Below are 26,362 nucleotides of genomic sequence, written 5' to 3' on the forward strand. Positions count from 1 at the left end.
CAATCAAAAGACATATATTTAGCTCCTGAGGCTGAAGCAAAAGGATCACAAGTTCAAAGCCAGCCACAGCAATTTAGCAAGGCCCTCAACAATTTAGTGAGAGCACATCTCAAAACAAAAAATAGAGGCTGGGGTTGTGGCTCAGTGGTAGAGCCCTTATCTGGCATGTGTGAATCACTGAGTTCAAGTCTCAGCACCTCATATAAATAAATGAATAAAATAAAGGTCTATCAACAACTTAAAAAAAAAAGAAAGTAAGAAAGAAAGAAAAAAGAAAAATCTGGGGATGTGAATCAGTGGTTGAGTGCCCCTGGCTTCAATCTCTGGTATGAAACAAAGAAAGAAACAAAAATATAATTGGCATATTAGCAGAGGGGATTAAAAAATAAGGCACAACCATATTTCATTTATAAGAAACTCATCTCATGGGCAAATATTCCACAAGCTAAAGCTGAAAGGATGAAAAAAAAGATATACCATGCAAATGAAGACAAAGTAAACAGAGGAAGTTTCTTGCATATCAGAAAAAAATAGAGTTTAAGACAAAATTAATCCAAATAGACAAAAAAAAATTCAATTCATACTGGTTAAGGGAATCATCCAACAAGAATATATCATGATGGTAAATATGTATGCCTCAATCGTCTGTGTACTGTCAACATAAAACAAAACTGCAATATAGAATTGAACAGACCAAAATACAATAATAGTAGGTGATTTCAACACACCTCTCTCACCATTAAATAGGTCATCCAAAGTAAAGATTTGTCAGAACTTTAAAAAAAGTACTATAAATCAATTAATGAGGTTATGTTTTGATAAATTCACATTTCCAATACAAGATAGAAAATGCATTCAGTACACCTCACCTACGGAACTCTACCAAAGGCGGTAGTTTAGCAACACAATATACTATAGAATTTTGGTTGTTTACCCCCATGATCAAATGGACAACTGAGAAGTAGAGCTCACATTCTAAGAGTATCTAACTAAGAATTGGTAGTCCAGGAAAAGAGCAAAATTTTAAATTTGAAATAGTTTCTAAGGATGTTTCAAGATGGTTGCATAGAGAAGGACCCTTTTCTGACTGCTCCGTGACATGAAACCAAGAAAGAAGTTAGGCAGCTTCTCAGCAAGGTGGGTGAGCAAAAAAACGGGAGGGGGGGTGTTTATTGAAATTTAATTCTGGACATTCAAAGCGGATGGGGACTTATGAGATTGGATATAATAAAATACGGAAAACATCCCCAGCGCCACAGCCTCTACAGTAGCCGGAGACATTAGCAAGAGCAGTCTTTCCACAAGCAAAGCCGAGAGATAAGAGAATTAAAGGAACCTACATTTTTAGGAGGCCTGAGGCATGTCTGGGTATGAACAATTTGGAAATCAAAAAATACTGCCCAACTAAACTGAAAGACACACTGCATAATATCCAAATGTGAGGAAAGAAGGTGCCATCACTTCAGGTGGCATTCGGAGGGCAAAGAAAAGAACAACTCTGCAGCTGAGATGCTCAGGCCAGTAGCTGAGGGAGACAATTCCTGGCAAACTGAAGTTTGACCCGAAATACAGGCCCAGTAAAAATACACTGCACAACACAGAGTGTAATTAAGTGACCAGGAGAAAAATCAAACGTGGAGAGAAGTTTACTCAGGAGACAAGTGGGCATGGAAACCCAACCAGCTCTTCCCTTCCCCTTCCCCCTATAATCTGGCTGCTTATAGGACCAGCTGGGAGAGATGTCATGGCCATGATTTTTTAAAGGAGTGGGGAAGAGATTGAGGTTGGATACTGAACTCAAGACTAGGAAAGGTGGGGTCTGCAGGTGACATAGTAGACTAAGAACTGGCTCCTCCACCACACAAGTGGAACCCAGGAAAGACCCCTGGGGTGCAGTCTTCCAGAGTGAACCAGCAATTGTTAAACCTGATGGTCAAATTTGGCATTCAGCAAATAAATAGCCTGGAGCCTACCTAAGCCTGAGCCCCCTCTACTAATCCCACTTATGGGATTCTCTCTTTCACTCCAGCAATCCATCTTGAGGATGGGGAAATGTGCCCCAGTTGACCCCACCTAACACCACTGAGAAGAAAAGCTAAGAATCTTTTGAACTCCACCACAAACAATTCTTTAACTTTTTGTTGAGATTTTCCTTTTTCTTTTCTATAATTGTGACCTAATGGTTCATGGACATTTATACATATTCATATTTGTATTTTTTCTAACATTTTAAAAAGCAGTTATTTTTCATGGATCAAGTTTTTGATGAATAAGATGTTTGATTAATGTCTTTCAGTTTTGTTTTATATTCTTTTGTTTTCAATTTTTTATTTTTATATTTTTTTGAAAAAATATTTTTCAGTTGGAGGTGAACATGACACCTTTATTTTATTTTTATGTGGTGCTGAGGATCGAACCCAGTGTCTCACGCATGCTAGGCATGTGCTCTACCACTGAGCCCTATTTTTATTTCTTTAACCTAATTTTTTCCCCAGGGCTGAGGACCGAATCTTATTTCTCTCACCTATTTTCCTTGATTCTCTCTCTTTTCTTCCACTGAAATTGTTTTCCTCTTCACTCTTCCTTTAAATTTTTACTCCAACCTTCTCTCCTCCTCCACCATAATTATCACATCCTATATTACTTCTGCTCTCTCCCTGTCTACCATTTGAAATCATAAACCATTTTGGAAACTTACTGTTTTTATTATAGGCAATAACTGATCATATTGTTTGTGTTTATTGTGATAATTAACATTGTAGATGTCATAGAACAAACTATTTGGTTTAATGCTGGGTACTGTTTGCATTAATTGTTATTATGATTAATCTCCCCCTAAATGGTGAGGTACTGGAAACCTTCAGGGGCACTATAAATAAGTCCACAGGGTAGAAACTCAGATTCATACTGTTAGAAGGGTAGAAAAACAACATGGAAAAGCAAGGGACCAATCACCCCAAACAAACCAAGATACTCCAATGACAGAGTCCATCAACACCACAGTAGAAGAAGTGTCAGAGAAGGAGTTTAGAATTGACATCGTTAAACTAATCTGCAAGGTTAAAAAAAGAAAAGTTTCTGCTGAAGGCTTATCAATTCATACCATTTTGCAGTCTAAATAATATTAGGGCAATCTCATCCATCCCCATGTGGCCTAAAGGTTTTCATTTCATCTTCATTTATGAGGGATAACTGTGTCAAGGGTAGCTTTGCTTAGTCAATCATTATGTTTCAGGGCTTAGTATGTATTATGCCAAGTCATACTGGCTTTCATGGTCTAGATTGAGAAATCAGGTAACATTCTAACTGGCCTATGAGGGTCTATAGTTATCTATATTATGATGTCATTTACATTTAAACAACAACATAAAATAAGCTGATTTTATCTATATACACATATATGTATGTACACAAAGGATTATTCTTACTCAAAGAAAGGTCTGCTATAAATGTCCTACCACATAAAGAGTGTTTAGCTGGAGACCTTGGAGTGTCCATATAGAGGAAGATGCACAGGGGGGTGGGAGGCTTAGGCCATGTGGAAACTTCTAGACTATGAAGGATTTGGAGATCAGTCACAAAGGTGGTCAACCATACCTATATGCCCATGTCCAAAATGACCTTACCTGGTGGGTAATACTCAATGCATACTGTCATTCATTAATTTCTAGAAGAAGCTAGACCTCTGTGAATGATTCCACTGAAAGATCACTCAAGAAATTATCTGGTGCTCTGCCCTATGTGCCTTTTCCTATTGCTGATTTTAATTTGATTTCTTCTATTATACCAAACAATAACCCTGGGTATCATAGCTTTCCTTAGTTCTGTGTGTCCTTCCTGTGAATTACTGAACCTGAAGGTAGCTTTGAGGACTCTAAATATTGCAAACTAAAATACATGCTTCTGTAAGTACAAAAAATGTCTGGAAGAATATACATGAAATAATAGAGGACTAAGAAGGAAGGAAACGTTTATGTTCCAGCACACAATCCTTTTTCTTCTTTTGAATTTTTTAAATATCTTTTTTAGTTGTAGATGAACACAATACCTTTATTTGTTTATTTTTATGTGGTTCTGGGGATCGAAGCCAAGTGCCTCACGCATGCTAGGCAAGTCCCTACCTGTGAGCCACAACCCTGGCCCCTTCAGTTTGCATTTTGATTAAGAACATAAATTACATTTGTAATTTCTTTAACTTAAAAAGACTATTAGTTAACAAAGCAGTAGGGGGAGAGCAAGCCCAATTCTTATTAATGATATCTGAGGAAACAACTCCAAAAGCTAAATTTTGTTGTTTACATTGTATTTACTAATAGTAATAAATATAAGTTTCTAAGATAATTATTTTTTAATAAAGAATTTTAATGTTTAAACTAGGAGCACTGACATGAGCATGTATGCAAAGCTACTTTAAAGGCCTGAGTTCAGGAATTCAAGGTCAATCTGAGCAAAAGCCATTTCAAAAAAAATTAATATTTAAAAGAAATGCAATTTAATTAGCATGGAAACACATTTTCTGGAAAATTTTATTCCCAAAAATCATACACAAGTGAGGTAGTAGGGAATGAAAATATTTACACTTAGAAATCATTTAACAGAAAGTACAGGGACAATAGCAGCCATGACATTCTGGGCAGTAGAAGGAAAGAGATCTAACAAAAGTATATAAGAAAATTTCTGTTCAAAATTCAAGACTGAAGAAGAAGAAGATGATGATGATGATGATGTTGATGATGATTTGTACCAGGGATTGAACCCAGAGGCACTCAACCACTAAGCCATATATCCAGCACTTTTTATTTTTCATTCTGAGACAGTGTTCCACTAAGTTACCTAGAGCCTTGCTAAGTTGCGACAGCTGGCTTTGAATTTGTGATCCTCCTGTCTCACCCTCCCAAGCTGCATTACAGTTATGGATCACTGCACACAAACTCAAGCCTGATATTAAAGGATGTTAAGATGGATCAGTATACTTTTAATATTTATTCTAATTATATAGGCAGATATTATTGCTGAAATCAAATGATGCCGTCAATATTGTACCACAAACACACCTAATGAACAATCAAGAACAGTAATGTTAATTAGACTCCAACAGATCAATTTGAAGATATTAAGTAGGAAAATATGCTTTAAAATAAGTGGCAGGATAGGAGAGGAAAACAAAATAAAAGTCTTTTTATATACTGTTATACTTAAATTTATTTTTAGTGTATTACATTGTTATGTACTGGTAAATTTTAAAAATCAAAATATTAAGGAAAAAACTGATAAAATATTGGAAACTGTCCATGCAAGCCTACTGCAAAACCCTGAGACACTAAAACAAGGAGAAATAATGAAAAGATGGTTGTCACTTTAATCCACTAAGACTTTGGCTAATAATTATGCAGAGAGAACCAGAGTTCACATATGAATACTGTTGTCCAAAAACTCTGGTCAGTTCTAAACAAATTCCATCCTAATACATGCTCCCACTATTCCAGGATTCTGTCCTAATAGCTTACACTTGTGAATTTATGACCTGATCTCAATCTTAAGAATCTGGTATCTCCTACCTCTTACACTTTACTTCCATCTTAAACTACAATTCAGATTTTTATGCCACAACATACCCAAAGTCAGGCCTTCATAAACTCAGCTATCACTTATATTATCCTTCACTACCACCAGTCAGACCCCAAATCAGAGAGGACAAATTGGGCAAAGAAAGAAAACATGTACTGGAAAAGCAAGTGTTTTGTTTAACAGATCCCTTCTAAATAGCCCAATACTTTAGGTTTAGATGGAAAGAAAAATTATATAAAAAAGCGATTACTGCCAATACATTTTAGAGCTTACATATGCCTCTTAGTATATATTACATATAGTAATAGAAAACAGGGGATTCTCCATGCAGTACAGATGATTTTTCCGATATGACAAACCAAGGTATCTCTAAGCTTCTTATATACTCTGGAAAGGAAATGAAAGGTAAGACTTCAAAGAATATTCAATAAAACCTAACAGAAAGGCCATAGCTCCAGTTAAGTGCTAACAAAGGTAATATAAGTATTTATTTTTCAAATTTAACAAAAAATAAAGCAAATATCCAACCCTCATAAAAGGTATTTGTTTTTTAGAAAAAAACAAAGTTAACACCATAGTTAATTGAGCTTCCTAAAATCAAAAACAAGACAAACTTTCTCACAATTTACATGCAATATTGTATAGGAAGCTCTAGGAAGGTCCATTAGGCAAGAAAAATGAAATCAAAGAGCTGCATAAAGTGGCAGACACCTGTAATACCAGCAACTTGATAGGCTGAGGTAGGAAAAATCCAGATGGGGGCCAGTCTTACCAACTTAGTGAGACCCTGTCTAAAACTAAAAACATAAAAATGAATGGGGGGCTGGGGATGTGGCTCAAGTGGTAGCGCGCTCGCCTGGCATGCGTGCGGCCCGGGTTCGATCCTCAGCACCACATACCAACAAAGATGCTGTGTCGGCCGAGAACTAAGAAAAAAATAAATAAATGTTAAAATTCTCACTCTCTCTTTAAAAAAAAAAAAAAAAAATGAATGGGGAGAAAAACCTCCCCCCCACCAAAAAAAAAAAAAAAGGTAAAATGTTCTGTGTGATATGTGGATGACACAACAAAAGGGGAGAGGTGAAGAACTGAAGGTTAGACAAAGGGGAATGCAGGGAAGGGAGGAGGAAAAGGAATAGGGAAGACAGTGGAATGAATCAGACATAAGGTTCCCATGTACATATATGAATACACCACAATGAAGCTCTACATAATACACAAGGACAAGACTGGAATCTTAATTAGAATAAGATATGCTCCATGCCTATATAAAAATTTCAAAATATACTCTACTGTCATGTATATCTAAAAAGAACAAAAAATTAAAAATTAAAAAAAATTTTTTTAAAAATAGGGATGGGGATATAGCCCAGTGGAAAAGCAACCCTGGGTTAAATCAACAGCATGAAAAAGATAAAAAGAGGATCCAAGATGGCGGGCCAGAGGGAGGCAACATTGTGTGTCACTCCATGACCTAGGATTATACTGCTTCTCTATGAGCAACATTCCTGCTCATGCACAGAAATCAGTCACCAGGCAGTCCAGGGTTCAGCATCAGAGGAGGTATCCCAACTATTTGCCCATATAGGACTACTGGGTACCAGAGCAGGACTACCGACTATCGGCAGCAGCACCCACACAGAACTTTCAGCCACCCACCCGAGCAGAAATCACACAAGCCACTCCCACACAGGACACCCAGCAGCTTCCCACAAGCAGGAACTCCAGCCACCACTACTGTTTGGCCACCACTCCTGTTTGGAACCCCATCTGCCAACGTGGGGCTCCCCTGGTTGCCACCATCTTGGGACTCTGCAGCAGCGCAGATAGTCCCCTGTGTGCCGTAGCCCGCCTGCACCTGAGAACTTCACAAAGTCCCTGAACTCAGGCAACAGCCACACACTACATGCCACAGAGCTCGTCTCTGAACTCATCTTCCAATGCTATCGCTCGGCTCCCCCACCACCTCCACACATGACCCAACATCCAATAGCTGAAAGCAGGCACCTTCATTTTGGGTAACTTTCATCACCACCTTCAATGGGAGCAACTCCCAGTTTGGAAGCCCAGCTGGCCAGGTACCCAGTTTCTAACTGCCCCCTCTCCCCAGCAGCCACTACTCCGGCACAGTAACACCCTGGTTAGCTTCACCATCCTGAGGGCGGAGATATAAACTAACAACAGAGGACCCTACCTATTGGATGAGAAGGGAAGCAGGAAAGATACTGAACTCCAACCCAAACAATCCCTGTTTCTTCCTTCAAGATATTTTTTCCTCTCCATCTCTATTCTCCCACCCTCATATCCCCATCAGATATGAAACCAAGTACATTGCATGAATTAGGATTTTGAGAACTGGGATGACTGAATAGTATATTACAGTTATGTTGTATATTCTTTTTTCTTTTTTCCTTTTCCACCCACCAATTCTACTATTTTAACATTTTTTACTTTTCTTAATATATATGTGTGTTTGTTTTATGTACTCTACTGTCTTCCCACTTGCTTCCATACCCAAAATTACTTCCTCTCCCTTCTCCTGCTACTAATCTTCCTCTTTAGAATTCTCCTTCACACTTCCTAAGATATAATAACTCTATATCCTCACCTCCTACCTCCTCAGCATATCATCCTACTACTTATCATCCTACTACTCACCACAGGTTCTTTGTCCACCATTTGAAACTGTAAATACTTTTAGAAGCCTACTGAGTATATTGTAGATAATAATTGAATTCACCATTTCTGTACATTGTGACCAAAGTATAAATGTCTTAATAGCAAACATTTTGCTTTTTGAGTGTATATTGTTTATTTTGGGATCTGTTAACATTGTCCTTCACCTCAAAAGAGAGATACTGGTTCCCTCCAGGGTCACTATAAGCCTATAGGGTAAAAATGGTAATGCCTGGGATCCACAGTGCTAGAAGGGAAGACACACTAGCAATATGAAAAGACAAGGGAAGAAAGTGCCCCAAACAAATCAAGATACCACATTATTAGAATCCATGGCCAGCACAGAAGGAGAAATGACAGAGAAGGAGCTCAGGATGTACATAATGAAAATGTTCTGAGAATTAAAGGATGCTATAAGAGCAGGTACAGGAAGCAAAAGATCATTTTCACAAAGAGCTACATAAACAAATACAAGAAGCAAAAGATTAATAGGGAGATAGAGGTTCTTAAAAAAATAGAAATCCTTGAAATGAAAGAAACAATAAACTAAATTAAAAGTTCAACTGAAAGCAACATCAACAGATTAGACCACTTGGAAGACAGGACCTCAGACAATGAAGACAAAATATATATCTTGAAAACAATGTAAAAATGAGTCTCATTGGTTGAGTCTCTCTAAGTTCAACACCCAGAACCAAAAGGGTGGGGGTGGGGGGTTAAAGAAAACCCACTACAAACTAAACAAGGTTTTGAATAAGAAATTTCTCCAAAGAGAATAAACAAATAACCAACAAATATATGAAAAGATGCTGACCATAATTACTCATTAGGAAAATGTGTGTTAAAACCACAATGAGATACTTCTTTATACCCACAAGGAAAGATATAATAAAACAGACAATGACAAGTGTTAAAGAAATGGAGAAAGAAGAATTTTCATGCACTTCTGGTAAAAAAATGGTGCAAATGCTGTGGAAAATTGGCATTTCCTCAAAATATGAACCATTATGTTACCATATAACCCAGAAATTCCATTCTTAGCTAAATATCCAGAGGGATGAAAAAATACATGCAAAAATAAAAACTTCTACATGAATGTTCATTGCAGCATTATTCATAGTACTGAAAAATAAAAAAAAGGTAAAGGTCCATCAATAAAACTATGGTTAGTATGCATACAGTGTAATATTCTTTGGCAGGAAATGTTAACAGACTACTGATGCACATTTTAATATAGATAAACCTTTAAAATGTTAAGCTAAATCAATGAGGTAGATATTACATGATTCCATCTTATTGACATATCCAGAATACGCAAATCCATAGAAACAGAAAGCAGATTAGTGGTAATGAGTGCTAATAGGTACAGAATTTATTTTCAGGGTGATGAAGAATTTCTGCATTTCTAATGGAATAATTGTGATAGTCACAGAACACTATGAAAATGTTTTGTTATGTGTAATTCTCCACAATAAGAAAAACTCAAGCTTTCTACAAACATAAGATCTCCTAATGACACAGAACTTCAAAGCTAATGAAATTAATTCCTTCTCGCTTTTTGTATTCCTTTCACAGAAAATACTAAGACTGAGTACTTAAAGTGCATTTTTTCAAAAGAATGTAGGAAGCAATTTCAAATGAGATCAAGGATTTATTTTTTTTGTTTCAAAATTTTAAAACACATTTATTATGTTAACTTTTACCATTTTGCTTTTTTGTATAGTTTAAGGAGTTATTTGATCCTACACACACTTGAGAAATTATAACAGAATATAGATCAAGGACTTTATATTTTAAGGTTTTGGTGTTCCAGTAACATAAAAATAACAGCAGCTGAACTTTCTTTCAGCCCCGTGTCATTAAATTTCCAATATCTTCATGCTAGTGAAGAACCCAGTATTCTAAGTGCTCTACTATATAACATTTGGAAATTCTCAAAGAGTAGTCTGTATCTAAACCATCTCCCCCCCCCAAAAAAAAAAGGGCTGAAGGACCGCCATAATTTGGCACAACCATCCACTGATTTCCTTCCTGTAACAGCTTTCCAATATGATACTGAGACTTTTGCCCTGGGGCAAAAATAAAAATAAAATAAAATTTTAAAAAACCCTGGGGTTTTTATCCTGGGTTTTACATGGCTTTTCTTCCTTGTGCACTTTCAAATGCTGCTTCACAAGAGAGCTCTGGCTGAAGCATTTCCCACATGCACTGCACTGGTAGGGCTTGTCCACACTATGGATTCTCTGGTGCTGAATAAGATGGGAAATCGGGCTGAAACATTGGCCACATTCATCACACTGGTAATATTTTTCTTCAGTATGAATTCTCTGATGCTGAATGAGATTCGAATCTCTCTTAAACCTTTCACCACTCTCACCAATTTGATAGGGCTTACCCAAGTATGGATCCATCAATGCTGAATAAGTTTGTCATATATTAACCAATGGTAATGTGACTCAAAAGTCAACTAAATAAAATGTATTAAGTTAAAAAAAGTCCAGCCATAATTATAAGTGAGAAAATAATGAATGATCAGGTTACCAAAAATAATGGTAAGATGTTTTAAGAAACTACTATAGTAATAAAGTTACAAATACATATCTTTATTGTCAAAATCCACTAAACCATATTACAAAGTATAAACTTTAATATATGCAAACAAAATAAAGGAATTAGCCTATGTAATTTTGGAAAATGATGTCTTAACTGGAAATTATAAAGGTACAGACAAAAGCAACCATAAACAATGTACTCTAGTGGGTAAATTTGTTTGTCACAAGAGCAGAGACTCTACAATACTGAGCCACATGCAGTGGAACACACCTGTAATCCCAGTGACTTGGGAGGCAGAAGCAGGAGGATCACAAACATGAGGCCAGGTTTGACAACGTAGCAAGGCCTTGTCTCAAAATAAACAGTAAGAAGAGATGGGAATATGACTCAGTAGTAAAGCACCCCTGGATTCAATCCCACTGCAACACACACAAATACTTTACACATGAGACTGAAAAAACATATAAGTGTATCGTAGGAAAAAGGAAATACAAGTTATGGCTTAACAAAAAACAAAAGAAAAAATAAGCAGTGTGGTACTGGGCTAGAGGTGAGGACACTATCTACTAAACCATGTTTTAATATACACACATACGTATGCACACACACACACACACACACACACGCATGCATACATACACACGTACATGGATTGTACACCATGCTCATATGATCTCTGTCTACTGAGAGGCCCTAGAAGAAAAAACGCTATGCTGGTAGGTCCTTTAGTCACAGCAGCAAAAAACCTGATAAAACAGAAATTGGTACAGAGAAATGGGGTCATTAGTGTGACTAACCTGACCATAAGGATCAGAAGATTTTTGAGCTTTTTGGAACTGGTGGGAAGAATTCTGAGATACTTAATAGTGCAAGCTGGAAATGCTTTAGGTTGTTGTAAGCAGAGCTTAATGGATGATTCTGGTGGGAGCTCAAAGAACAGAATGCCAATAGGACTGGGATAGTGAAGATAGGGCTCAAGAGGGTTCAAAGAACAACTCCATTGGAATTTGGAGACAGGCCATTCCTGTTATGTTTTGGCTGAGAAGCTGTCAGTATTTTATCGTGAGACTCTTTGTGAGGTTGATTTTAAAAGTGATGAACTTCTTAATCTGGCAGAAGAATTATCTACGCAGCCTAGCATTCAGGAGGTGGCATGGACATGGCTGACAGCTTTTAGCCAAACTTATTGTGATATTAAGGAACAGAAAGCAAAGCAGAACTTATTTTTTAAAAACCTGGACTTGAAAGGATAGAGTAAAACTGGGGCTAAGGAAGTTGCAGATGTTAAAAGATATCTTTTAACTGCCACTAAAAAAACACTTTGCCAGATATACAAAGAAATATGGCTTCAGGGCATCTCAGGAGCTGATAAGACCACACCCAACTCAAGTTAAAGGGAGTAAAAGTAAAAATTTTATTGAGACCACTGGGGCACCCTTCTTGCACAAGAGGGCCTAAAAAGTTTCTTTTTTTTCCCCAACATGCTCAGCCACCCCGACACTCAGAGGGTGCTGCAGTGAGTTATTGCTTGAGATGGCAACCGACATGTACTGCTGGTTCTGCAAGAATGAAGGATGACTTAGGGGTTTATGGAGGCTTTCAGGAAGATTTTAAAGGAGGGGCTGGGAAGCCAGGCAAAGTGCAGCATGGTCAGAGTCCCTGCAGGCACTCCCTGAGAAGTGAAAATGTGGAGATGTGAGGAGTAAGTCAAAGCTGCAGTGGAGACCCCTGAAAAAAGAAATGCGAGTAACCATAGGACATCGACCTAGGAAAGCTGCAACAACTGAGCAGAGACAAGCCACTTGAGCTGCAACCAACAAGGCCATAGGGGTGGAGCTATACATGCCCTTGGAGAGAACACTAAGATATCATGTGCCCAAGATTCTGGACAAGGAGCTATAAGACTTCATTACCCAGCTGGATTTTGGTCTTGCCTTGGTCCTATCCGTCTTTCTATCTCCCTAATTTTGTGAATGCAATCATTTACAGTGTGCCATTACATATTGGACACTTGTAAACTGCTTTATATTTACAAAAGTACACAACAGGAGATTGCCTTGAGCCTCAGAGAAGATTTTGGACTTGAACTTTCAGCAATCTTACCCTAATGACTATACAGAACCCTGGAAATGAAAAATTGTATTTTATGTTGTGAGCTTTCGTGGGCACAAACTGATATTTTGGATGTGAGGTGTCCCCTAAAAGCTCACATGTAAGACAATCAAAAAAGGTGCAGAGGAGAAATCACTGGGTTACAAGAATCTTGACCCATTCAGTGATTTAATCCTCTGATAGGTATTAACTGAGTGGAAACTGAACTGCTAAGATGCTGCTGGAAAAGGTGAAAATTTGGGGCATGGCTTTGGGTATATATTTGTATCTGGCCAGTGAAATCTCTCATTCTGGATAAGCATGATATGAGCTGATTCCCTCTGCCACCCTCTCCTGCCACAATGTTCTGTCTCACCTTAAACTCTGAGGAATGAAGCCACACTTCTACGGACAGAGACCTCTGAAACCATGAGCCCTCAAATAAACTCTTCCTCCTCTACAATCGTGCTGGTAGTGTACTTTAGTCACGGCAGCAAAAAAAAAAAAAAAAAGCTGATTAAAACCGAAATCCAATTAGGAGCACGCATACCCAGGACCAGGATCTTTGTGAATGCCACTTTTTTCAATAAGAGTAACCACGGTGTATGGAGAAATAGCTGATCTGAGGCATGGGATGATATACCATAAGCCTGGAGTATCTTGTAGGACCATGAGGCAATGAAGTACTCAAGACTCTGGAAATGTGGTGCTCTGCCAGAATGTGCAGGCCTGTGTGTATTCTGCCTTTCAGTCTGAGACTATCCTGGGATACTTCAGGCCAGATAATCATGGAGGAGCACTGAATACTGCTTTTTCCGATGGGGAAACACCTTCCATTCATCTTCCATGTATGAATAGTACATCATTTGCTCTTTGCTTTCTTGAGACTTCAGGCCACAGTCCGTAGTATGAAAACCTTTTGAGGAGCCACTCTCTCAGCTCCTCTAAAAGGAAAGCTCATAGCCCTACAGAGCTTGATAAAGATAAATCAGTGGTCAAGATCGAACCCAACACTTCATGTGTGCAGGTAAAAGAGGAAATAACAGGAAAGAAAACCATCAATCCATCTCCTCTGCAACATGTATCTTAAAGGATTCTCCTCTATGCCAAGCTGCTCAAAGCAAAGGTGAATGCCTCTAAAGAAGAATTACTACAACCCCCCACCAAAAAAAAAAAAAAAAATTACTGTTTCCTGAGGGAGAGGGCATGCCCAAAGAGGAAAATTTTCCTAGAGAGTCTAAGAATTCATGACTAAATTCATGAGACTCCTTGAATCCTGCCTGTAGAAATTTTATTTAAACTTCTTTCTACAGAGATTTTTCTCAGGAGGTACCAAGCAACTACAAGTTCACACTAGTTGAGAACAAATAATCTCCCAAGAGTAGTTACTCCAAAGATAAATGCCAAATGCAGAAGAGGAGTGAAGCTCCAAGATATATAGCTGTACCCGACATCAGTGTCCTTGAAAAAAAAAGGGCTTCTTTAAAACTCATCACCCTGGTGTGTGGATGAACTGATCCAATTCATGAAGCCTACAGATGCTCAGACAGCAGGTCCAGTTGACAACCTCTTTAGGCAACATGAAATTGACAGAAAATTTCTGCTGCTGCTAAAGAATAATGTGATGATGAAGTGTCCCCTGAAGCTCACATGAGAGACAACAGAGAAGGTTTAGAGGACGAGTGATTGGGCTATAGCCTTAACCAAATCAGCAAATCGATCCCTCATGGGATTAAGAGAGTGGAGCCTGGAGGCAGCAGGGGTGAGGCTGCAGGAAGTGGTTCACTAGGGGCGTGGCTGTGGAGTATATATTCTGTATCTGAAGAGTGCAGTCTCTCTCTCTCTCTCTCTCTGCCACCCTCTCCTGCCACGATGTTCTGTCTCACCTTATGCCCTGAGGAATGGAACCACACTTCTATGGACAGAGACCTCTCAAACCATGAGCCCTCAAATAAACTATTCTTCTCTAAAATTGTTCTCATCAGATATTTTAGGCACAGAGGCAAGAAACCTGACTATCCCATGGAATATAGTATAGGGTGCTGAAGCAGGGGCCAGCATTAAAGTTACATTACTATATTGAAAATTTCAATGAAGGAAAATATGATTTAATTTCTCATGTGTCCTGGTAAAATTTTAATTTTAAAAGTATTGTTGAGCAATTTTGTATTCTGGAAGGCTCTTAAACTATTTTTATCATAATTGCAGAATTACATTAATCATCCAGTTGACTTTAAAAACCATTTAAGATGTTAGCATTATGATACTCAAAGTGGCAGCTTATTCTATATATTTTTTAATTTGTTGTAATTAGTTATATATGACAGCATAATGCATTTTGACATTGGATTGGCAGAGAAGACGGGAGGGAGTGTTCAAGTGGGAGGGTTGGTATAATTAGACAGACATTTTTACCCTATATACATGAATTATTGCATAACCGGCATGACTCTGCATATGTACAGGCAGAAGAATAAGAAGTTGTTCTCCATTTGTGTACAGTGTATCAAAATGCATTAAAGGGCTATAAATAGGAAAAGAACTCAAATTATCACTATTTGCCAAAGACATCATTCCATATTTAGAAGATACAATACATTCCACCAGAAAACTTCCAGGACTAATAAATGAATTCAGCAAAGTAAGAGGATATAAAATCAGTACCCATACATTGGTGATGAATCCACTGAAAGAGAAATTAGGAAAACTACCCTATTCACAATTGCCTTAAAAAATAAAATACTTCGGAATCAATCTAACAAAAGACTTAAAATACCTTTACAATGAAAACTAAAGAAATAGAAGAAGACCTTTGAAGATGGAAACCTCTCACATGCTCCAGGGTAGGCAGAATTAATACTGTCAAAATGGCCATAGTAACTAAAGATTGACACAGATGTAATGTAATTCCTACTAAAATCCCAGTAACATTCTTTATAGAACCAGAAAATGTAATCATGAAATCCATTTGTAAAGAGAGCCAGAATAGCCAAAGCAATCCTTAGCAAAAAGAGTGAAGAAACAGGCATCAAAATAGCAGATCTTAAACTATAATACAGAACAAGAGTAACAAAAACAACATGGGATTGGCACCAAAATAGACATGTAAACCAAGGGCACAGAAGAGAAGACAAAGAGACCAAAGCACATAAATACAATTAACTCATACTACACAAAGGCACTAAAAAACATACATTGGAAAAGACAGCCTCTTTTACAAATGGTGCTGGGAAAACTGGAAATCTACATGTAGCAAAATGAAATTAAACCTCTGCCTCTCAACCTGCACAAAAGTCAACTCAAAGTAGACCAGAGACTTAGGCACTAGAAAAGAGACCCTGCACTTCATAGAAGAAATAGGCCCAAATCTTCATCTCGTCAGTTTAGAACCTGATATCCTCAACCAGATTCCTAAATTCCAAGAAGTAAAAATCAAGAATCAATAAGTTAGATGGATTCAAACTAAAAAGCTTCTTCTCAGCAAAGGAAACAATAATGTGAAGTAAGAGACTACAGAATGGGAGAAAATCTTTAACACATGCATCTCAGATAGAGCACTAATTTCCAGGAACAGGATACATAAATAACTCAAAATTAACATAAAAAAGAGCCCAATCAATAAATGGGCAGAGGAAGTTAACAGACACTTCACAGAAGAAGAAATACAATCGATCAAAAAAGGGCTGGGGATGTGTCTCAGTGGTTGAGCGGTTGCCTAGCATGTGCAAGGCGCTGGGTTTGATCCTCAGCACCACATAAAAATAAAAAAATAAAATACAGGTGTTGTGGGGCCGGGGATGTGGCTCAAGCAGTAGTGTGCTTGCCTGGCATGCAAGGGGCGCTAGGTTCGATTCTCAGTACCACATAAAAAATAAATAAATAAATAAGTAAATATGTTGTGTCCACCGAAAACTTTAAAAAAATATTTTAAAAATACAGGTATTGTGTTCTACTACAACATATATATATATATATATATATAAATGAATGAATGAAAAAATGTTCCATATCTCTAGCAATCAGAGGAATGCAAATCAAAACTACTCTAAGATTTCAACTTACTCTAGTCAGAATGGCAATTATCAAGAATGCAAGCAGCAACAAATATTGGTAAGGATGTGGGGGAACAGGTACACTTATACATTGCTAGAGGCCTGGAAATTGATGCAACCACTCTGTATAAAAGTATACAGATTCCTCAGAAAACCTGGAATGGAACCACCATTTGACCCAGCTATCCCACTCCTTGGTTTATACCCGAAGGACTTAAAATCAGCAGACCACAGTAGTGCACCCACCTCAATATTTACAGTGCCTCAGTTCACAATAGCCAACCCATGGAACCAATCTAGATGCCCTTCAACAGATGAATGGAAGAATATGGTATATATACACAATGGAATATTATTCAGCCTTAAAGAAGAATGAAATTACGGCATTTACAAGTAAATGGATGGAGCTGGAGAATATTATGCTAAGTGAAATAAGTCAATCCCAGAAAAAACAAAGGCCGAATGTTTTTTTTTTTTTTTGGAGAGAGAGAGAATGAATGAATGAATGAATGAATGAATATCATTTTTATAGATGGACACAATACAATGCCTTTATTTTTATGTGTGCTGAGAATCAAACCCGGGTCTTGCCCGTGCTAGGCGAGTGCTCTACCCCTGAGCCACAATCCCAGCCTCCAAATGTTTTCTTGATGTGTGGGGGTTAATTCACATTGGGGGAAGGGGAGTCATCAGGAATGAATAGAGGTACTTTGGATTACGCTGAGGGGAGGAGGTTCTCAGGGTAGGAAGGGTGGTATAATGAATTGGACATTATTCCCCTATGTGCATATATGACTACATGGCCAGTGTAATTCCATATCATGTATAACCAGAATAATGAATATTTATACTTCATTTATATATGATGTGTCAAAATACATTCTCTTGTCATATATAACTAATTAGAACAAAAAAAACTACAGCAAAACAAAAAAAGAATAAATCAACTATAGGATTTTTAGACATCCAACTTGATCATAGCAAAAAGACAATGTAATTATTAGACTTACAATGGTAGCAACTTTTGTACATATTAATTACATCATCCTTGGGGGGGGGAGCAAGCCATGGATTCTAAAAACTAGTAGTAACTTTAACAGTGATAATTACGGAGGCATTTTATTTTGCATTAGGGAGACTGGATATTGAACCCAGGGATACTTTACTACTGAGTTACATACATAGACTTACTTTAGTAACTTTCTTCCATCCTTCATTGATTTATTGATTTTGCGAAAGGGTCTTGCTAAGTTACTATGAGTCTCACTATGTTGCTAAATCTGGCCTTGATCTTGCGATACTCCTGCCATAGTGTCCTGAGTCTCTGGGATTGAGGGTATGCACAACTAAACCTGGCTACCCAGCGTTTTTGAACAAACATAAATGAAGTAATATAACAAGATAAAATTTGATGAGGAAAAAATTTTACAAATAATTAATAGTCTTAGATAAAAATTAATTATTTTTGCACATACTACAATTAGTCATCTTTCCAGGTAAGGAATAAGAATGAAGTAATAGGCTCTCATATGAGATTGCTGTTACAAAAGGATCAAAGGTATTCCAAATTTTAGTTTAATATAATGGTGACCATTTAAAAGACAGGAGGCAAGCAGGAATTCTTCTGATGACATGAAGTTTGGAAAGAGATTTAAGAACTGTTTACAGAGTATAGAGAGAATTCTTGTTATCATCTAATGTTCAAACACCTGGAAGAATCAATTGTAACACAGGCACCTGATGCATGTTTGTTTATAAGATCTCCCCTGAAAACTCTAAACAATTACAGACTTAGCAAATATCTCCTGGACAGCTATCAACATAAAGGGTGATTTTTTTTTCCACGTTGCAATGTTACTTGATTCTAAGAAACAAAAAGAACGCAAAAGCCTGACAGATAAACACAACAAAACCAGCTACTTGGTTGTTGCTCAACTATTATTTCATAAACCAAATATAAGAAAAAAATTTTTTCAACTTGCTTCTTCGTGTTAGTGCAAGTTAATACTTTACCTGGATCAACCAAAGCTTTATTAAATATTTCTTTAAGTTTACGACTCTTCACATTCCTTCCTTGAGCAAGATTTCTGTACATCTCATACCCTATGATCATAACACCACCATCTTCTTGCCACCTCTGTAGCATGTAGCTTCTCTCCTGAGGACGTTTCACAGTTGCTAATTCAGAGACCTTTTGTGAGAAAATAAGGATTTTGGAAAATACCTATTAAAAATGTAAGACTATTAAAAATTCCCTTTAAAATATGCGCTATTTATAATTTAAAATCTTTCTTCTACTATATGAATTTCATGCAAATATTTCAATACAAAAACACTTAAGTATGATACCTCGAGCTTCTCATCATCTTTTAATCCCTCTTGCCACTTCTCAAATTCATTCATCCAATTCAAAGCAGTATTAAGAGGACAAACCACTAAAGCTGTGCTAAAATCCAATTTGTCACACAAAAGAACTGTATGAAGAAAACTTACAACCTAAAAGAAAACAAATTAAGTTGGTACCTTCATTTATATACCCACAAAAATTTAAGCAATCTTACAACTAAAGTTTTGTTTTGCTTTAAACAGTACACTAACCCAAGAAAAGGTCATAATTTGCAAGCCATGTATAGGGAAAGAAATATATTTGTAAAATGAAAAATGTAAAAGGCCATTTTAACTCTAAAGCATCATAATAATACTGTGATTGATCAAAATAATATAAAATGTTCTCACACCTAAACAAAGGCACTGATCTCCACAGAATGTCCCAAAAGCCTTTCAGAAAATACCACTGCCAATTTGGAAGACAAGTATGTTACACAATACTTTTCCATTTTAACTTGTTCTAACTCACTGAATCTATAATAATTAACCATCTCTAAAAATAATCTGCGAAATAGTTTCACATCTCTGCTACATAAATATAAGAAATGCAATCACTTTTTTCGTTCTTTTGCAATGCTAGAGTTTGAACCCATGGTCTTGTACAGGATGGGTAGAAAAAAATCTACCACTAAGCTATAATCCGAAACCATACAAACGAAGAAATTTTAATGGTAAAAAATACTTTATGTTCGCATTACTGTGGCATCACAAACTGTTTTTTAGGGCTTTATTTTTTATGTGGTGCTGAGCATCAAACCTAGTACTTCACAAATGCTAGGCAAGTGCTCTACCACTTGGCTACAACCCCAACCCAATAGACAGTTAAATATTGTTAAGTGAAAGAAGTTAATTTCTCACTCAGAGTCTTGGTCATAGTTGTTTGCCCTATCTGTAACCCCACTTCGTTACCTTATTTGGACTTCTGCTCAAACATACCATTTTTTAAAGATGTCTTCCTTAACTTTCAATGTTTATTATATTATTGTTATCATCATCTTAACACATATTATCTAAAAGCACAAATTTCTTATTTTATTCTCTGACAGAATATAATATATTGAGAGGGATTCTGTAATTCTTAATCACTCTTTTATCTCTAGCCCCTACAGCAGTATGTAAACATAACAGAACCCAGTATTAATGTTGAATCCAAATTAATGTAAGCAAAAAAACAGGATACATGGATATTCTTTATTCTTACCTGTAAAGTCTTACCAAGTCCCATGCAATGTGCAAGAATGCATCCTGAACCTGGAGATTTCTTTGTCTTTTTCACAGACTCACAACAGCAATCCCACATAAACTGAACACCTAAAGATTACAGCTTCATTAAGTTACATTTAAAGGTCCAAGTTAAACCTTTTCCCAATCAGTTAAATCAAAAATAACCAAAACTCCTAAGAAATAGTATTAACACAATACTATAGAGTTTAAAAAAAAAACTTAAAATTAAATAGAATTCCCTGCTAAGGTAAATTAGACACAAGCACAAGCACATTACTGGATGACTTTGTTAAATTCACATTATCTAATCTATCAAAACAGTTTTTCTCTATACCCTGGGATGGTATAAAAATACTTTCCTTTGAAATAAAAACTTTACCTAAAGATGAAACAGCTTCCTATCAAATATACTTTAAAGGATATTGAGCCAATCAGTATTTAAAAAAAGGATAATTCATTATTTCTATTCTTTATTCAACAGAAAAGACTGAGTAAGAAATGGGGCCAGTAACTCAAGAAGCAGGAAATACAGAATTTACCTTATGAATCAATTCATATGCATACTCAAAACCAACTTACTGATTCTGCTCCAAGAAAGCAGAAGGAAGTTACAATAGAGTATCTTTCTAATACCAGTACAGGAGTATTATTTTAAAACATACCTGAAGATGCTGAAATAGGAATTCCCAAAGAAGGCACTGAGGTAACTGTACCACTTCTTAGCCACCTCATCCAACCACTACAGTACAAGTGAAATTCACTTGTTAAATATACCCATTTATAAGTAACAATTTTTCCGAATTATAAAATTCACTGTTTTTGCAATTACAAAAGATTTTTTTCTTCCTCATTTACCTACAGGCAACCGTAAGGGCAGCAATCATATTATTTTAGCTCACCAATTTATCTCCAGTGCTTAGCAGCATGTGAGTCACACAGAAAACAACTAAATATTGGTAAACTTTAACGTCAATGAATTGCCTAATAGGTTCTTACCATCTACTTGGTGGGGTTTCAATTTGATAACCATATTTCTATGAACTTGCACTAAAGGTTCTTTGGTTTCTTCATCTTCATCTAGGACCAATTTGGTTGTTATTGGACACTTGGTGGGTGAAGCATCTTCAATTTCTATCACCTACAAAAAAAAAAAAAAAAAAGCTGTTGATAGTTAAGTTCAAGCAATAGTGGAGTATAAATTTTACCATGGGATATTTTCTAAAGTATAGATACATCTAATATTTTGGCTCAATAAGGCCAAGATAATACGTTTTCCAAATTCAATCACCTTTATAAAATATAAAATCACTTTAGTAAAGCCAATAATTTAGCTTAATAGTTCTCAACCAGGATACCTCAATACATGTTAGAAATGTGAAAAAAGAAGTGCTTTAACTAGTCTATGACACCAACATTACAATGTGAATACAGATGTGATTTCCAACCTGGGAAAGTTCTATTCTATAGGACACTTAAAATTTGAGGGCATTTAAGATTGTCATGATGAGTGGTAATGGCTGGTAATAAATGGAGAGGAGCAAAAGGCAAATATAAAAGTAAACATCCTCCCAGACACAGTGATACATTCTTCTAATCAAAGTGGTTCATGAGGCTGAGGCAGAATGATAGCAAGTTCAAAGCCAGGCTCTGGACCATAGTGAGGCCTTAAGCAACTCAGGCAAGACCCTGTCTCAAAATAAAACATTGAAAAAAGGCTGGGAATGTGGATCAGTGGTTAAGCAACCCTGGGTTCAATCCCTGCTAACAACAACAACAAAAAAAAGTAAACATCCCTACAATATGAAATGCCAAAAAGAATTGTTCCACTCAAGAAGTCAGTATAACTCCCACTGGTAGCATGCTTGAGAACCCCCTCACCCCTGAAAAAATAAAGGAAGCAAGGGAAGGAGGAAAGGAAGAAAAAAAATACATATACACAAACACAGATAGTAAATCTCCTATAAATGAGAATACCATTGCGGAAATGTGGGAATCCAGCAGAGAATTCATCCAGCATACTCTTGGAACAAAACAGTTAAAAAATAGATGCACTGAAGGATCACAAGTTCAAGACCAGTCCCAGCAGTTTAGTGAGGCCCTGAGCAACTTATTGAGACCCTGACTCAAAATTAAAAATAAAAATAAAAAAGGATTTAGGGTGCCTCTCAGTAGTTAAGTGCCTGGGTTCAATTCCTGATATTTAAAAAAAAAAAAAAAAAAAAAACACTACAAGAGTGGATGAAGTGGTTGTTTCTTCAAATGCACAAATAGCAACAAAAGACTTCAAGGAACAAGAAAAGCCATGGATACATGGTGCCATCAAAAGAACACAACAGTTTTACAGTAAGTTATCCCCCAAAGGCAACAACTGAGGAAAGTAGTGTGGAGACGCCTCAGAAAACTTGGAATGGATCCACCATTTAACCCATCTATCCTATTCCTCAGTTTATACCTGAGGGTCTTAAAATCAGCATACTATTACAATGACACAGCAAGATCAATGTTTATAGCAGCTCAATTCACAATAGCTGAACTATGGAACCAGCTTAGGTGCCCTTTAACAGATAAATGGATGAAGAAAGTAGGATTGTAGCTCAGTGGGAGAGCAGCACTTGACTAGCATCTGTGAGGCACTGGGTTCGATTCTCAGCACCATATATAAATAAATAAAGGTAAATCAACCACTAAATTATTTTAAAAAAAGAAAAGAAAATGTGTTATATATACACAAAGGAATATTACTCAGCCTTAAAGAATGAAGTTATGGCATTTACAGGTAAATGGGTGGAGCTGGAGAATATCATGCTAAGCAAATAAGCCAATCCCAAAAAACCAAAGGCCAAATGTTTTCTCTGCTATGCAGATGCTAATTCACAATGGGGGAGTGGGGCACTAGGGAAGAATAGAGGTACTTTGGATTAGTCCAAGGGGAGTGAAGGGAGGGGGGGAAGGAGGGAGTGGGGGTAGGAGGAATAATAAGAATGAATCAGTAATTATACCCTACATGCATATATGATTATACAACCAGTGTAATCATACACCATGTACAACCAGAGAAATGAGAAGTTATACTCCATTTATGTATGATGTGTCAAAATATATTCTATTGTTGTGTATTAAAAAGACTACTACTCATGGACCATGCACCTGGTCATCAGAACTTTCATGGAAAAGTACAATAATAATAATATTGTTTTCATGCCTATACACACAATATCAATTCTCTGGTCATGACCAAGAGTCATTTTTACATGCAACTTGCCATGATTTGGATGTGAGATGTTTGGCAAAAGCTCATGTGTGAGACAACACAAAAAAAAACCTTAGAGGTGAAATAATTGGGTTAGGAGAACTTAAACCCAATCACTGAAAAAAATCCCCTAATAGAAATTAACTGGTAACTGAAGGTGGGTAGGGTATGGCTGGAAGAGGTGGGTCATGGGGAGCTTGCCCTTGGAGTTTATCTTGAGTGAGCTAAGCTTAGTCCGTTTTCTAATCATCATGTGAGCCATGATGTTGCCTCTGAGGAATGGAGTCAGCTGTCTAGGCACTGAGACTTCTGAAACCCTGAGCAACCAAACAAAATTTTCCTACACTAAAATTATTCTTCTCAGGTTTTTTAGTCACAGGATCAAATAAGCTATCTAAAACACAAGTCTTATTATTTAAGAAATACACTTTGTAGCCAGATACAGTGGCGCATGACTGTTAGAGAGATGAAACGGGGATCACAAATTCAAATCCAGCCTCAGCAATTTAGCAAGGCCATAAGCAATTTAGTGATACTTTGTCTCAAAAATACAAAAATAGAAAGGGCTGGGGATGTGGCTTAGTGTTTAGGGTTCAATCCCTGGTACCAACCAAATTTTTTTTAAAAAAAGGAAAGAAAGAATAGAAATACTGAGGGATCTGACCAAAGTAAATTCAAAGCTTTCTGGAAAGTATTCATCACTCTAGAAATTATTAACATTCATGGTTCTTGTGAGGAGGTCAAAATATCAACAGTAAGAGGAATATGAAAGAACTTGACTTAAACCCTCATGAATGACCTCATGAGGTTTAAGTTACAAGTAACTTCAAGTGTGATAAAAATAGTATAAAACTACAAGTTTAAGTGGAGCCTGGACATATATCACTAGATTTTTGCAATATCATGATAAAGCTTAATAGAAAAGGGAGGCCGGGTGAGGTGGTGCATACCTGTAATCTCAGCGGCTCAGGAGGCTAAGAAAGGAGGATTGCAAGTTCAAAGCCAGCCTAAGCAACAAAGAGGTGCTAGGCAACTCAAGGAGACCCTGTCTCCAAATAAAAATATTAAAAATGGGCTGGGAATGCAGCTCAGTGGTCCACTTTCCCTAGTTCAATGCCCAGTACCAAAAAAAGGGGAGGGGGAATAAGGGAGGAGTTGCTCATGGGAATGAGCAAATAAAATGACTTTTTTATTTGGTATTATCGACTGACCCCTGGGGCACACTACCATACTCAGCCCCTTTTCATTTTTTGACACAGAGATTTGCTAACGTGCCCAGAATGGCATCGAACTTGAGATACTCCAGCCTCCCAAGTCATTGGGTAAACACACATATGCCACAGTGCTCTGTAGAAAATTATTTCTTAAAATGGAATGTAAATCACTTGACCTGTAATCCCAGCTATTTGAGAAGCTGAGGCAGAATGATCACTAGTTCAATGCCAGATTCACCAACTTAAAACATAAAAAAGGGTTGGAGATGTAGCTCACTGTTAGGGAACAGCACATGTTCAATACCCAGTACTGAAGAATTGCTTGCTTTGTTAGAAGAAGAATATAAAAGAAACTTGCAAATAAACCTCAGCACGCAGTTGCAATTGCTGCCTTGGCTCTGAATCCCCTATGTCCTGGTGATTTCGCGACCCTTACCCAGGGACCCGAACGCACTAGACGTTCACAATTGGCGCCCGAACAGGGACCCTGCTGGATTGTCAGGAAGGGTTAGTTATTTTTCTTTATATTACAGGGTGATGGGACAATCTTCATCTTCTCCTTGTTTACGTATTCTTAGGCATTCACTTGCCATCTATGCTATTACTATTTCTCATTCTGATATAGAGATGTGTCTTAAGGTGGTCAGGGAATGGAATCCCTGGTTCCCAGAGGAAGGATCTATGGATGCGGATAATTGGAAACGGGTCTGTCACAATGTTGAAAAAGCCATGAGGCAAGGGAAAAAAATTCCGATTCGGTTTTGGTCTATCTGGTCTATTTTATATACAATGTTTAAAGCTATGGAGGAAGAAAGGTTGATTGGCAATTTGCAAAAGGAACTAGCTCCTTCTATCCTAGATCTCCCTCTGGACATTAGTGAAAAGCAGGAGGTAATAAAAGATACGCAACAATTGACTCATAATTCTTCACAAAATTCTGCTGATTTAATTGGTAATGCGACAAAAAAAAAAAAAACGAAAGTAAAAACGACGATTGATGATCGTTCCGTCTCGGAGCAATTCAAACTCGTTATGGAGGAGGTTCTGGGACGTCTCAATAAATTAGAAGCTAAAGCGGACTCTAGGCCTTTATCGGGAACCAGGCCCTCTGCCCCTCCGGCCATTAACCCTTTTTTGGCAGCTTCTTTAAAAGCTGTCCAGGAAATGGACTCTGAGCCTTCTGACGATGAGGACGAAACTCCCTTCTTCGCTTTTCCTATAATCAGGCCTGATCCAGCTAATGGAATGGCACATCCACCTCGGTATGAGGGGATTGATATTGATCATATTGGCAGATTAAAAAAGACAGTGACAACGTACGGACCTCAGTCTCATTATGTAAAAAA

At 37.2% G+C, this 26,362-nt stretch overlaps 1 protein-coding gene across 6 annotated transcripts in view; it reads right to left on the reverse strand.

Moving 5' to 3' along the window:
- Atrx (ATRX chromatin remodeler) overlaps positions 1–26,362 on the reverse strand; it is a 217,620-nt gene that overhangs the window by 86,555 nt on the left and 104,703 nt on the right. For all 6 annotated transcript variants that reach the window (XM_026405589.2, XM_026405587.2, XM_077794035.1 and 3 more), the window contains 4 exons: positions 21,549–21,690; positions 20,530–20,639; positions 19,290–19,436; positions 18,954–19,131 (listed from right to left, as the gene is read on the reverse strand). In XM_026405589.2, coding sequence (XP_026261374.1) covers positions 18,954–19,131; positions 19,290–19,436; positions 20,530–20,639; positions 21,549–21,690 — 577 coding nt within the window. The remainder of the gene's footprint in view (positions 1–18,953; positions 19,132–19,289; positions 19,437–20,529; positions 20,640–21,548; positions 21,691–26,362) is intronic.

The sequence above is a fragment of the Urocitellus parryii genome, chromosome X, assembly GCF_045843805.1.
Source record: "Urocitellus parryii isolate mUroPar1 chromosome X, mUroPar1.hap1, whole genome shotgun sequence".
In the NCBI taxonomy this organism is placed as follows: Eukaryota; Metazoa; Chordata; class Mammalia; order Rodentia; family Sciuridae; genus Urocitellus; species Urocitellus parryii.